General features: G+C 32.8%; 2 protein-coding genes across 2 annotated transcripts; one reads left to right on the plus strand and one right to left on the minus strand.

Annotated features, from left to right (window-relative positions):
* The first annotated feature begins 1,657 nt into the window (after positions 1-1,657).
* On the plus strand, positions 1,658-6,801 carry LOC109069324 (beta-soluble NSF attachment protein-like). Its single transcript, XM_042743166.1, has 9 exons — positions 1,658-1,838; positions 2,662-2,708; positions 2,863-2,940; positions 3,042-3,097; positions 3,202-3,286; positions 4,311-4,415; positions 4,657-4,725; positions 4,887-4,937; positions 5,674-6,801. Exons 1-9 carry the CDS (start codon positions 1,673-1,675, stop codon positions 5,773-5,775), a joined length of 759 nt encoding a protein of 252 aa, XP_042599100.1. The 5' UTR covers positions 1,658-1,672; the 3' UTR covers positions 5,776-6,801.
* A 1,215-nt stretch (positions 6,802-8,016) lies between these two features.
* On the minus strand, positions 8,017-12,285 carry LOC109069322 (kelch-like protein 10). Its single transcript, XM_042743165.1, has 8 exons — positions 12,033-12,285; positions 11,459-11,951; positions 10,880-11,299; positions 9,913-10,110; positions 9,655-9,804; positions 8,731-8,847; positions 8,554-8,645; positions 8,017-8,255 (listed from the first exon to the last, which is right to left on the minus strand). Exons 1-8 carry the CDS (start codon positions 12,176-12,178, stop codon positions 8,120-8,122), a joined length of 1,752 nt encoding a protein of 583 aa, XP_042599099.1. The 5' UTR covers positions 12,179-12,285; the 3' UTR covers positions 8,017-8,119.
* Between the last annotated feature and the right edge of the window lie 798 nt (positions 12,286-13,083).

Genomic DNA, 13,083 nt, shown 5'->3' on the forward strand with positions numbered 1-13,083 from the left:
GCGATTTGGATATTCATCATCCGCTATGTTGATCATGTGACCTACAAAGTTAAAACGAGCCGTAAAAAACTTAAAAGATATGAGTGAAGGTTTAATGAATGTATTTGGATCTTGATAATGACGATTGTAGTATAAGCCAATACTGTTAATTTAAAGTTTTTATATTTTTAACTCCACTAATGTTGATTTTTTTTTATAGAATTAGAAAACCCAAAATCGTTATCTCGAATATTTTTTCAATTATTTATGGTGAATTTTTTTTCTTGTATAAGTATCTTAATCTGATGAACACGTTATTTTTTTATTTACTGTTTTTGGCGTTATGATTGTTATTGTTAGATACAACCGTCTTACCATGATCTTTTATGTAATAGTTTGTTGGCAATAATAATAAAAAGGGACAGGTCCCACTACAGGTCCACTCACCACCTCACATAAGCAATCACTAATATCTCAACAGTCCCGAACAGTACTCGTTTCTCACCTTTGGTCAGAATGACTCCTCTGCAATATCTTACACTCAACAAACATCGAACATCTGCTGCTTGACGATCTCACCTTTGGAGAAGATTGTTGTTTTTATACTCCTAAAAAATGTAAGTATTACTACTCAAAAAATTAACATTACCCCATAAGAATTGCATCTAAATGCCTCACCCCAACACGTACATTGCAATAATAATGATAAATGCCACACCAATAATTATATAATTTTGTTTTCCTTAAAATTACATTTTAGTAAAAGAAACAAAATGTATTTTCTGTCGTCACATAGCTATACATGATATATACTAATGCCGTTGATGTGATACATCAGTTTTTTCAGTCAAGCAATTAATACATGAATAGATCAAATATTTATATTTTATTTACTGACAACAAGAAGAAAACTGTTCTAAATGATTACAAAAGAATTGTATAAATGTTAGCATCACAATAAATACAGACATGTACAAGTCAAACAACTGCAAAGCTTCTTGTTCAAACTTACTGTTCTAACAATTATTGCACCCCACACTTATATCATCTCAACACAGCTGATTCTGCTGCTGCGCTGTGCTTCATTACATCATCAACGGGGATAAACAGGACGAGGAAGACCTTGAGACGGGCTCTCTGACCACACAACCTTGTTAGCGAGAAGCAGTAAGAACACTGCAGCAATCTGAGGGAGTGCTGTCTGTGTCTGCTCCAAACAAGCGTGTGCTGCCACACCACTACCTGTAAAACTTACACAGGTTTTACAAGTACATGCAAATCAGTAAGGTTGAGGAGCCCGGCTCTCTTTCTTCCAGCTTGATCATGAGATTGTGGCCTCTGTAAATAAGAGCACTGTCAAATGTATGCCAGAGCTGCCAACATTCGTCTTATAAACAGATGGCCAAAACTGAGTGGTATGCATAAGGACGCTAGAATACTTCATTTAAAACTAAATAATTATTAATCTAATTCAAATTACATAATAAATCCATTTAAAAGCCACAATAAAATCATCAAAAAGCCACATTCAAAGTAAAAAACAGTCAACTTTAAGCTCAAATGTCTCACTTTTATTTTAAGTGATCTAACTGCATTACACTTTTATTGTCATCATTGTGCGTTGATTTGTATTTAATCTATTTTAAGCATTCACTCTGCCTCTGTGTCATTATTGTCATTGATCTAAAGATTGATGTGTTTTGCTGCTGTAGCTGCAGGCAGTGCTTTCTGCCAAGCTGCAAGACTTCACATGCAGATGCAGAACAAACTGGACTCAGCCACCAGTCTTCGTTACGCCCCTTTTCATTTAACGGCTGTCCTGCATGCTGGAAATGCTTATAAGAAGGCAGATCCTCAAGGTGAGAGAGTTTCTTTAATCGCTGCTAAAAAAACAAAAAAAAAAAAAAAAAAAAAAAAAAAAACAATATCAATGTGATAAATTGTGTGTTTTGATCAGGGTAATTATTGTTAACTAAAAAAAAAAAAAAAAAAATAAAAAAAAAAAAACATTTTTGTTCCTTGAAATAAAATAAACATTAAATGCAATATGTTTTATTTATTTATTTATTTGCTACTAAATTTCACAATTACAAAACAGTAGGGAAAACATGAAGCATTTTAAAAGCAAAAAAAATAAAAAATTAAAAAAAATATAAAAAAATAAAAAAAATAAAAAAAACTCCAATAAACATTTAAATATTTAAAAATTCAAAAATTGTCACAATTTTACAATGTTGAAGTACTAAAATAACTCATTGAAATACAAATTAATAAATACTATATAAATAGATTTAGATTAAAATTAAATTAAAAATAATTATATATATAAAAAATAGATAAAAAAACAAAAATAAAGAAATATGACTAAAAACAAATAACAAAAAAATTAAAACTAAAATAACTAAAAAGTAAAAAGAAAACATATTTATAGAATGTGTTTGTAGTATCGTTGTGATAATATGTGCATGCATGAATTATCACAATAATACTAAAATAAAATAAAATATCTGTACTACATTGACACCAGAATGTGAATTCCTTGGATTAAGTTTTGTTGCTTGATTTAATAATTGATTGAATGAGATTATGAGTGAAGATGAGCTCCTGAAGAGCTGTTTAGTAAGCATTACGTTTGACTCACTGCTGATATTGTGTTCCCTTCTGTTTGAATGAATCACACAGAGGCTATCAACTGTTTAAACGCAGCCATCGATATTTATACAGACATGGTAAGAGACTAGGATTTTGCTTTCATGTATACATATTGATGCATAAAATTAATGCATATTATGCAATATGGTTTGTTAACCTGAATGTGCCTGTTTACTGAACATGCAAATGTTACATAACATTTAATCTCTCATTTGTGTGTGTGATTGACAGGGAAGGTTCACGATCGCTGCAAAGCATCACATGACTATTGCAGAGATCTATGAATCCGAGCTAGTGGATATCGAAAAGGTGCTGTTTGCCTTTAAGCATCTATTAGATGCTTTCTCATGCATCGTTTTCCCAGAAATGCTATTGGATGTCACTGTAACTGGGCTGTGATGTTGTTTTAGGCCATCGCCCATTACGAGCAGGCCGCAGACTATTACAAAGGCGAAGAGTCAAACAGGTTTGTCTGTGTAAATCCAAATTTTGTATTTGTAATTATCTTCCATTTCCTTTTATTGTGGGTTGTAGATGCTCATCTGTATTGCTTTATGTGTTCTCGTTAAGCTCTGCTAATAAGTGTCTGCTGAAGGTGGGCTCGTACAGCGCTCAGCTCGAGCAGTATCCCAAAGCCATCGAGATCTTTGAGCAGGTTAGCTTTAATTATTACTTATTTGTTTCTATTAAAAATGTAAATAAATAAATACATTATTATTATTATTATTGAGTGTTATTGTAGTATTTTTGAATCACTTCAATAATTTGAATTAGTTTTTATTTTTATCTTTTCATCAAATTTTTTGGTAAACTTTTAGCGTTTTTGTCATTTTTTAAAATTAATTTTATATTTAGTTTTAAATGTAGTTATTTTAGTACATCAAGTTAAACTAAAGCCAAACATTTCCTTGCAGTTAGTTGAAATAAAATTTGTATTACATTTTATTTCAGATAAAGTTCATTTAACAAAAAAAAATAATAATAAAAAAAAAAAATAATAATGGTTTAGGTTGCTTTAATAGCCCTGTAAAATAAAATAAAATAAAATAAAATAAAATAAAATAAAATAAAATAAAATAAAATAAATAATCCATACAATACTATAGTGAGTAGAAATGAAAATGCAATAATGTAATGTAGCAGAAACAAAGTATTTTCCAAATAATTTTTTTACATATTAATAATATTATTTTTTTAATGTATAATTTAGTTTCCTTTTAAATTGATTAGATTTATTTGAGGTTCTATTAGAGTTTACTCCATAGATTAGGGGTTCCATGTGTTTTGGAGTTCGTTTAGATTTTGGAGGGAAATGAGATTGAGAACGAGAAGTCGAATGTCTGCAGACCAGCTACAGGTAATGAAGTGGCTTATTAACCAAAAGATCAAGAGTTTTAACCCTACTGTAGAATGAGAAATTCATGTCAAATAAATATTTTTGTCTTTGAGTGCACCAGCCAGGAGGAAGCAAAACTGTATTATTAGCAAGAAAGTTTGTTTGACATTTATGGAGCATGTAACATTATTGGAGCAGACTCGTATGAAAAATAAGGGCGGTTCGCAAAAGATTTCAGCATGCTTTCCAGCGCACCTTCATGTTTGCACTGTACATCTAATCATATCTTCTCTCTGTAAATGAGCACAGAGGGAAAGAAAGTTAAAGGTCTTTTCACATTCAGGTTGCAACCAGCACGATGGACAACCCTCTGCTGAAATACAACGCCAAAGAGTACTTCTGGAAAGCAGCTCTCTGCCACTTCATAGTGGATGAATTAAACGCAAAGGTCAGTCTTTTTAACTTGTTATCTATTTGTAGGCTATTAATTTAATTAAAACATTGTTATAGTTTCTTGTTTTTAAAAGAGCACTGGGTAGTTTTAGCTGGTTTGTCTTGTCTTGCACTGACACCTAGTGGCGTTAATGCAGCAAAGATTTTCATTGGCCAGTTGCATTGTAGAAATGTGCAGCCGTGATGAATTCAGTAGTTTCTCCTAACCTATAAATATTCTGTTTGATTTCTTTCAGCTTGCCATTGAAAAGTATGAAGGGATGTTTCCGGCATTCTCTGATTCAAGAGAGTGTAAGCTGTTGAAAGTAAGTGCATTTGTCTAATTTCATTAGCAATGGTAAACATAAATAATATAATAAGACATTTAGTCAGTATGCATACTAAATTGAGCAGTGCATACCGAGTGCAGTAATGTGGTTGTTACATTTAGCAGCATTTGCATTGATGGTTTTGTCTTTCCTTACAGAAACTACTGGAGGCTCATGAGGAGCAGAACAATGAGGCGTTCACTGAAGCCGTAAGTTTATAAAGGCTTAAATGAACGGTGCTTTGCATGATTAGACTGTATAAGAGTGACTGGGGTTAATTGTCACAGGTTATATCGCAGTAGCTATGAGGTTTTGAATCAAAAGTCTAATTACAAAAATGATTATTTTGTTTATACCTTTTATACAAATTTATTTAGTACATTAATGTTGGGTGATACTGATATTTTTGTGTTACTTTTTACATTGTTGCTGTTGTGTTTAATTTTGGCTTACATAATAGTTTAAATTTAGCGGAAAATTTTTTTTCTTGGCTTTTTCTGAAAGTCTATACATATATTTAAAAAAAAAGAAAACTTTTAAAAATAGTTATCTATATATAATATATATATATATATATATATATATATATATATATATATATATATATATATATATATATATAATTTTCTCTTTTCATTGAAATTTTTAGTTACTTTTTTAATTAATTTTAGTTTATATTTTTAGTTTAGTACATCAAGTTAAAATAAAAATAAATTAAAATGAGCTAAAATAAAAATAGTAAAATTAGTTTAAATTTTAAATTAATATATTCAAGTTTTTAATAATTGATTTATTTTATTTGATTCAAATAATTAATTTTTATTTTTTATTTATTTATGTTTTTAAATCACTGTGTGATTTGTAGAATATTTTGTATATTTAACTCTTTTTTTTTTTTTTTTCATTTTGGCGCGCCATCTATAAATCATATGTTTAATTCTCCAGGTGAAGGAGTTTGATTCGATCTCCCGTCTTGACCAGTGGCAGACCACAATGTTGCTGCGTATCAAGAAGACCATCCAGGGTGATGGCGGCGACCTCAAGTGATGTGTCCAAGAAAAATACTGTGGCATCCTATCTAGTTTAATTTCTTACCGTATCGTATATGTGTGACAATCTGGTTGAACATTTCTGTATTGATACTAGCTCAAATATAAACCATTTCTTGGAAAGTTCAAATGCAACTTGCATTGCATTTGGGAAAACAGAAGTATATAGAATATTAATATGGATAAAGGCATTTCTCTATCCCTTTACTTCACCATGAGGAAATCTTTCCCGTACACCGTTGTTTGTACTTGTGTGTGTGGCATGTGAGACCCCATAGAGCTGTTCTCTTTCTAATGTTCACCTCAGTGTTGTCACTGGCATTGTCATGCATGATAAATGTTAAAAGTGTGTTTATGTGCTGTAGAATACCAGGATTTTGTGAGTGCACTTTATTTCTGCTGTCTGTTTAGATGCATTTTCGTGCCATTGGCTTTTAAAATGCATCCTCACATTGTCTTTGTTGATGTGGCAGTGTCAGTTCTGTCCGAGTATTTGCTTTAGTGGTTGAATTAAGCGTTGCATGTTTCATAATCAGTAGAATAGCGTCTCTTGCTCACTTTGGTGGTGAAGTGCTCAGCTCAAGTGATTTTTCACAGTGTGATATTACAGATTACAGACAGCGTTGATTTTCTAATGCAGATCGAGTTGTTGAATATGTATATATAAGTTTTGATTGTTGATTTATTCTGGTATTATTTGTGATTTTATGTTTAATCTGCTTCACATGGATACGGGGCATTTGTTGTTTTGGGCATTCAGATCCTATGAATTATAATTTCAGTTTAAATGCTACTTGGTTTTTAAATTTCTTTACACTGTTGTAAATCCTTTAGTGGAGAATAAACAGCTTTACACTTTGTGTCAGTAATTAAATGATGTTAATTGAATCTGATATATTAAACCATCTAATATGTTGTATGACTGACAGGGAATCAAAAATGTAGGATAGATGGCAAGTCTTACTGATACATTTTATTAATGTTATTTATTCAAAGAAAAATGAATAAATGATCACCCACACCATGTTTTTGGTATCAGTGCCATATTTTATATAAAACTCTGGACTTATATCAGTTAAAACAGCAAAAATCTGCTCTAAAGTAATGTTATTTTTCTCTGACAGGTGTGTTTGGTTTCAAATGCTGTAAGTGGTTAAAGTAAATCGACACTGTAGTGAAGAGTGGAGAAATGTCACGCATTACAATTTCTGCAGTATTTTATAGATCACTAAATGAAATGAGCCCTTTTTAAGACATTTCCAGAAGTCAAGAAAGAGGCTGCAAAATATATTTAGGCAAAATATCGTGCAAGAAATCTGTCAGACCCAAAATTCACATTTAATACCGATATTCAGTACCACACTTTTGTTAAATGATATAGTGAATGTCAGCACATATTTTCCACCTAATAACATATTCAGTCCACTATACAGAAACAGAAAATACTGACAGATATAAACAATGGAAGATTTCCCATGGAAGCCTGTTTATAAACCGCATGAATAAAAAAAGTATTTATTAATTAAAAACTGCAACTTTTTATTTCACAACTCTTGACATTTTTCTTGTAATTCCAAGAGATAAAATATTAGAAACTAGTCAATTTAAAATCCTATTAAAGAAACCTTTAAGAGACTTTAAGAGAAAGCTTTTAGAAAGAACTGTTTACTTGGTAAACAAGACATTTGTTGTTATATTTTTGCTCTTTCACTTCTTGCATGCATTTTTTTTAAATACCCCATTGCCGGTTTTGAAGATCAACTCTGATCTTTAACCACTTAACTACAGCATCCCTGATTGTAAAAAATATGTGCGTTCAAAAAATAACAATTGTGAACATATGTACTCACCCTCAGGCTATCCGAGATGTTGACGAGTTTGTCTCTTCATCGAAACAGAGTTGGAAAAATTTAGCTTTACATGACTTGCTCACCAATGGATCCTCTGCAGTGAATGGGTGCCGTCAGAGGAAGCGTTATTGTGGATCATGCAATCAGCATTTAGGCCAGAATCCTTGATGGATTTATTTCTTACAAACACACAAGACATTAACTGATGGACTGGAATGGTGTGGTTTACTTGTGGATTATTGTGATTTGTTATTCTCATTCTGACGGCACCCATTCACTGCACAGGATCTGTTGGTGAGCAACTGATGGAATGCTACATTTCTCCAAATCTTTTCCAATGAAGAAACGATTCCTCAAGTTTAAAGTGCACAATCCAACACGTTTTTTTTTTTTTTTTTTTTTTTAAACTGCATTTACTTATATCATATAGCATCTGCTGTGATGTTTCAGTGGTCATTCTCATTCGAATGTCAGATATCCACTGGAGGTCGATCAGTCACTGTCAGACTCCTCATCCGATGTCTCTAAAGAGTCTCGATCCACCACATACTGTGTGACATCAGGTAACCCGGATATCACACAGCAGCTTACAGCACTGCGGGAAATGCTCATGCTGCAGACTTCATCCCTTTGCAGAAAAGGGTAGATAAAGTTGCATAAAGACACTTTTCAAAAGCCAATCAATTCTACTCAGATAAATTCAACTCCTGTCAGTTTATTTCTGATTTAACATCCCATTTGTCTCAGAAATGCATCACATTATGATGGAAAAATGGGCATTCAATAACAATCAAAACTCTCCATTTAAAAAATTCAACTTATGAACAATTTCTTTCTTTTTGGAACAATTAGGTCATAATTAACTTGTAGGCCTAACATCATGCAGTGTGAAATGATTAATGAGCTGTAGTGTTTGTGAACCTTACCATTCATTCGTCATCCGGTCGTAACACTCCACATCCCGGCAGGTGCCGACTCCATTAAACCCCCCGACAACAACCAGCTGATCATCCACCACCTAAAGTTTAGCCAATCAAATAACTATATGTATCAATGAGAAACTTCAAAAACTGCTATTTCAGCAGAATCACATTAAATGTCACCTCAATGCCGAAGTTGCTGCGTGGGTTAATCATGGACCGTATATCATGCCAGCTGTCATTAAGAGGGTTGTAGGCCTCGGCACTTCGCAAACGAGCGGCACCATCAAAACCACCAACCTTGAAACAGAAATGTGCATTTATCTGTAAATATAAAATGTTAAATCTAAAATATTTTATTTTAAATGCACCCATGCATGCATATCTTAGTATCCATATTTGTACAGTCAATCATTGTGGCACCTTAAAACACCATATTTTGTATTTTTGTACACATGTATAATACTCACCAGTGTTATTATGACTAAACTAAACCAAACTGAATTAGACTAGAACTTTACTAGAATTAAAACCATAATATACTTTTATTTCAGTTTGTTGCAAAAGCAAAAGTTTAAAACACCATGTTTTGTTTGTATGTATAATACTCAGAGTTAATAAAAACTAACAAAACTAAAAATAATAATTAAACTAATGAAACACAAAACTGAAACCAGAAAAAAATTAACATTTTCATTTAATTAAAAAAAACACCATATTTTGTATTTTCATATTTCTGTATGTGCATAATGTATTATTTGTTATGTATGTATCTGTATGTGTTATTATAAACTAAAGTTAATCCCATAACAAAACAATACTTGAAACAAAATAAACATTTACTAGAAAAAATTAAATACAAATTATTTCAGCTAACTGTAAAGGCAACATTTTTTTTTATTTAAGCGAAGTAATAAAGTAGCTAAAACTTAAACTAAAAATTAAAACTTAATATACATATTTAAAAATAAAAATAATAAAAATAAGGCAAAAAAAAAAAAAAACAGTAAAATGAGAAAAGAAAATTTAAAATTTAAAACAATTAAAAAACAAATATGAAAAATTATAATAGTACATCACTGATACAAAAATAACAGTGGTACTCACAGCATAAATTAAATTTCCATAAGTGATCACACCAACACCACTGCGGCGGCTTCTCATGGGAGCGATGAGGCTCCACTGGTTGGTTTCGGGGTCAAAGCTCTCAGCTGAGAAGAGACACTCGACCCCAGTAAAACCACCACAGATATAAACCTGCCAAACACACACAAATACAGTATGACACTCTGACAGAGTCCGAGATGTCTTCAGCAATACTTATTCTAAACAGTAGAGTGTGGAGTCATGAGTAAAGGTGCTTACCTTGCCCTGCAGTGAGGTGGCGCTGGCGTCACTCCTCCGTTCAGTCATGGATGCCATCATTGTCCACTGGTTGGTGTTTGTGTCGTAGCGTTCTGCTGTTTTTAGTCGTCCGTATCCATTAAAACCTCCAATAGCATAAATGAGGCCATCCAGGACAGCAACGCTAACATAACATCGCCGTTCATACATGGGGGCCACCTGTTGTGTAATGCACATATCAACGAATCACTTGACTGGTTGTTTCTCCTGCATATCATGACTGCGATCAAAACAAACAAGCTGCCTATATAAACATCATTACTGTGCAATACTGTCTAGTTAGGCAGCTCGTGTTTGAAAAGCACTGTCATTCAAAAAGCCATGTATTTACTCCAAATTAGAGTTATTTTAGTATTGAGACACAATTAGTCTCAGTTTTTTTGAATTATAATTATTATCATCAATTATTAAATTCACTTTTTATTTTATTTTTATGTTCCATTTCCATTTTAAATTTGAGTTAAAGTTTGAATAATGTTGTTGTGTTTTGTCCTTTTTATTACTTGTAATTTAATTTAATTTCATTTCATTTCATTTCATTTCATATTTTAATTGATTAATTTAATCATTTTTAAATATGTGTATAGTTTTCCTTTTTTTCCATGGTATTACCAAGTACCTTACTGTACCATTTAAATACCATATAAATATATTAACAAAGTGTATATATCAAAGTACAGTAACTTTACCATCTGATGCCATGGTACCATCACAGCCATTTTTGGCTGTTTAAAATCTGAGTTGCCAACCTAAACAACATTTTTTCAAATGCACCATGATGTACTGAAATGCTATCTAGATATAGGTATTTGAAACACTGCCCGAGCACTTTTATTCCCAAAACCTTTACACAAGCTATAGTCACAACAACTGTTAATACAGTAGTAAAATCAAACTAACTGAAACTTGGACAGGAAACAATGCTCACCTCTTGCCAAGTTTGAGTGATGGGATTGAATTTCCTCACGCTGCTGAAATAATTCTCACTGTCAAAGCCACCAAGACAGTAGACGAACCCATCCAGGACCACCGAGCCATGATAGGCTCTGGGAAGCTCATCCTCTTGAGTCACGTTGACCCAACAGTCTGCCTTCGCATCATATGCCTCAATCTCATTGGTGGGATTGCTTATGCTCCACCCCCCGATGGCCAATAGGATCTCATAGGGCAAACGTGGGCGTGTCAGTTGATTAACGAGCTCTGAGCTGGCGGGTTCCTCCATGTGGAGGTCAAAAATGACCTTCATTGCATTGATGACAATGTCCGAACATGCTTCGCTCTCCAACACCAATGCATTGTTTCTGATGTCAGTCATGAAGTAGTCTGGTGACATCAACCCCATTCGCACCTGAAGCAAAGTAAATGAATTATGGGAAAAATCTAACTATATGCACAAACATAAAATGGGTTTTGGTCTTGGAGTCTTGGTTTAAAAAACAGTAACGTTAAAGCATAATGCACAAGGCAAAACTATGATTAACATGATGAATTTGTATCTCTGTCTTGCCTTTGAAAGAAGCACAGCAATGTGTTTTCTCCTGTTTTCAGGTGCATGTCCAATCCAACGAACGATGGCCTCAAAAACCATTTCCTCCTGTTTGACGTTCAGCTCATCCTGAGCAATCATCTCCTCTAGGTGTCCCAGCGGGAGTTCCAGGAACTCCTCAGATACTTGCAGCACCTCCTCAAAGTGCTGCAGGACATAAAGCCTTGCTTTCTGGTGGAGCATTGAGCAGGAGGGGAAACACTCTGTTAACATGCAGGCGCCAATGCAGTTCTCTGGGCATAAGTTTGCTTCCAAGAACTGGCAGCAGGCATCTATAAGATCTGAGATTAAAAACTGATCAGCAGCTGCTAAGAGCTCTGGCACGTTCTCTTCAGTAATGAGGACTGGTCTTGCGTATGCGTATTGAATAATAAGAGACATGGTGTTTGAGGACATTCCTGGAATATCGTAGAATTGTTCCTCCGTGTTGATCCACTGGGTGGAGAAAAGCGTCCTGTAGAGCAAATTTAAAGATGAAACACTTTTCTGAAAATGATATTCACATATAAAACACTTTGAAAGTGTCTGTCCTCACCTAAAATAAGGGCTGCAGCCACAAAGGATGATCTTGTGCACTTTAAAATTTGTGTCCTGAACCTTGATGATGACGTCAGTGTGTTCGCCCCGTAAGCGAACTTCATCAAACACGTTAAAAGCTGTGTCACTTATTTTGTGCTCCATGTCCTCTAGCTCAAAATCACAGCAATCCAACTTCAGCTCAAACTGATCAAACTCTGACTGAAGTAATCTGATGTTTAGTGAACTCTGTGGAGAGCCTGTGCTGACGAGAATTTAAGAATCTTTGTGACATCATAGTTGAGAACTTGTTGCTCAACATTCTAAATTAGAATTTCTAATCTGGATTCGTTTTTTTTTTTTTTTTTTTTTTAATCCTCATAGCTTTTAACATAAAGTAAACATAAAAAACTGTATCAGTAAACTAAATCACTGACAATAAAATATTGTAACAGGTCAAAAGACTTGAATGTGCTATTAAGCATTTTAATGGATTAAATTGGAGCCATGAATATCACCTCATAACATCGGTGATTTAAAGTAAATATGCAAGATGGCAAAACTAACTAAAAACAATAAGCTTAATGTTTGTTTGTAATGAATGTACTATATATTGTTTAAATAATTGTTTTGTTGTTTAAATAATATGTATTCGTCAATATTTTGTAGTAGCCTATATTTCATAGTAGGCTACTAGACAATATCCACCTCTAAATTTTACACCATTATTTCTATATAAAATAAAACAATATTAGAAAAATATTTTATATTATTTTATCTTAATACAGTGCTCAAGTTAAAAACAGAGCAATTGTAGCTACATAAAATCCAATGCGTGGAAGGAAGAGAAATAAAGAAATTCTTATGTAATAGCAAGATGTAGCCACTAGTTGCTAGTACAGGCCTTTAATTAGGTCTATGTATTCCTAGTTGCTTAAAAGAGTGTTTTTAGATATAATTACTATCATTAGGTTTTGAATTTATATATATTTATGTGTATAACAGGTACCACAAATACCTAGTTTTTTACCATTCTGATTATTTTTTTAAATAAATAAATAAATAAATAA

Source organism: Cyprinus carpio, chromosome B17 (assembly GCF_018340385.1).
Source record: "Cyprinus carpio isolate SPL01 chromosome B17, ASM1834038v1, whole genome shotgun sequence".
In the NCBI taxonomy this organism is placed as follows: Eukaryota; Metazoa; Chordata; class Actinopteri; order Cypriniformes; family Cyprinidae; genus Cyprinus; species Cyprinus carpio.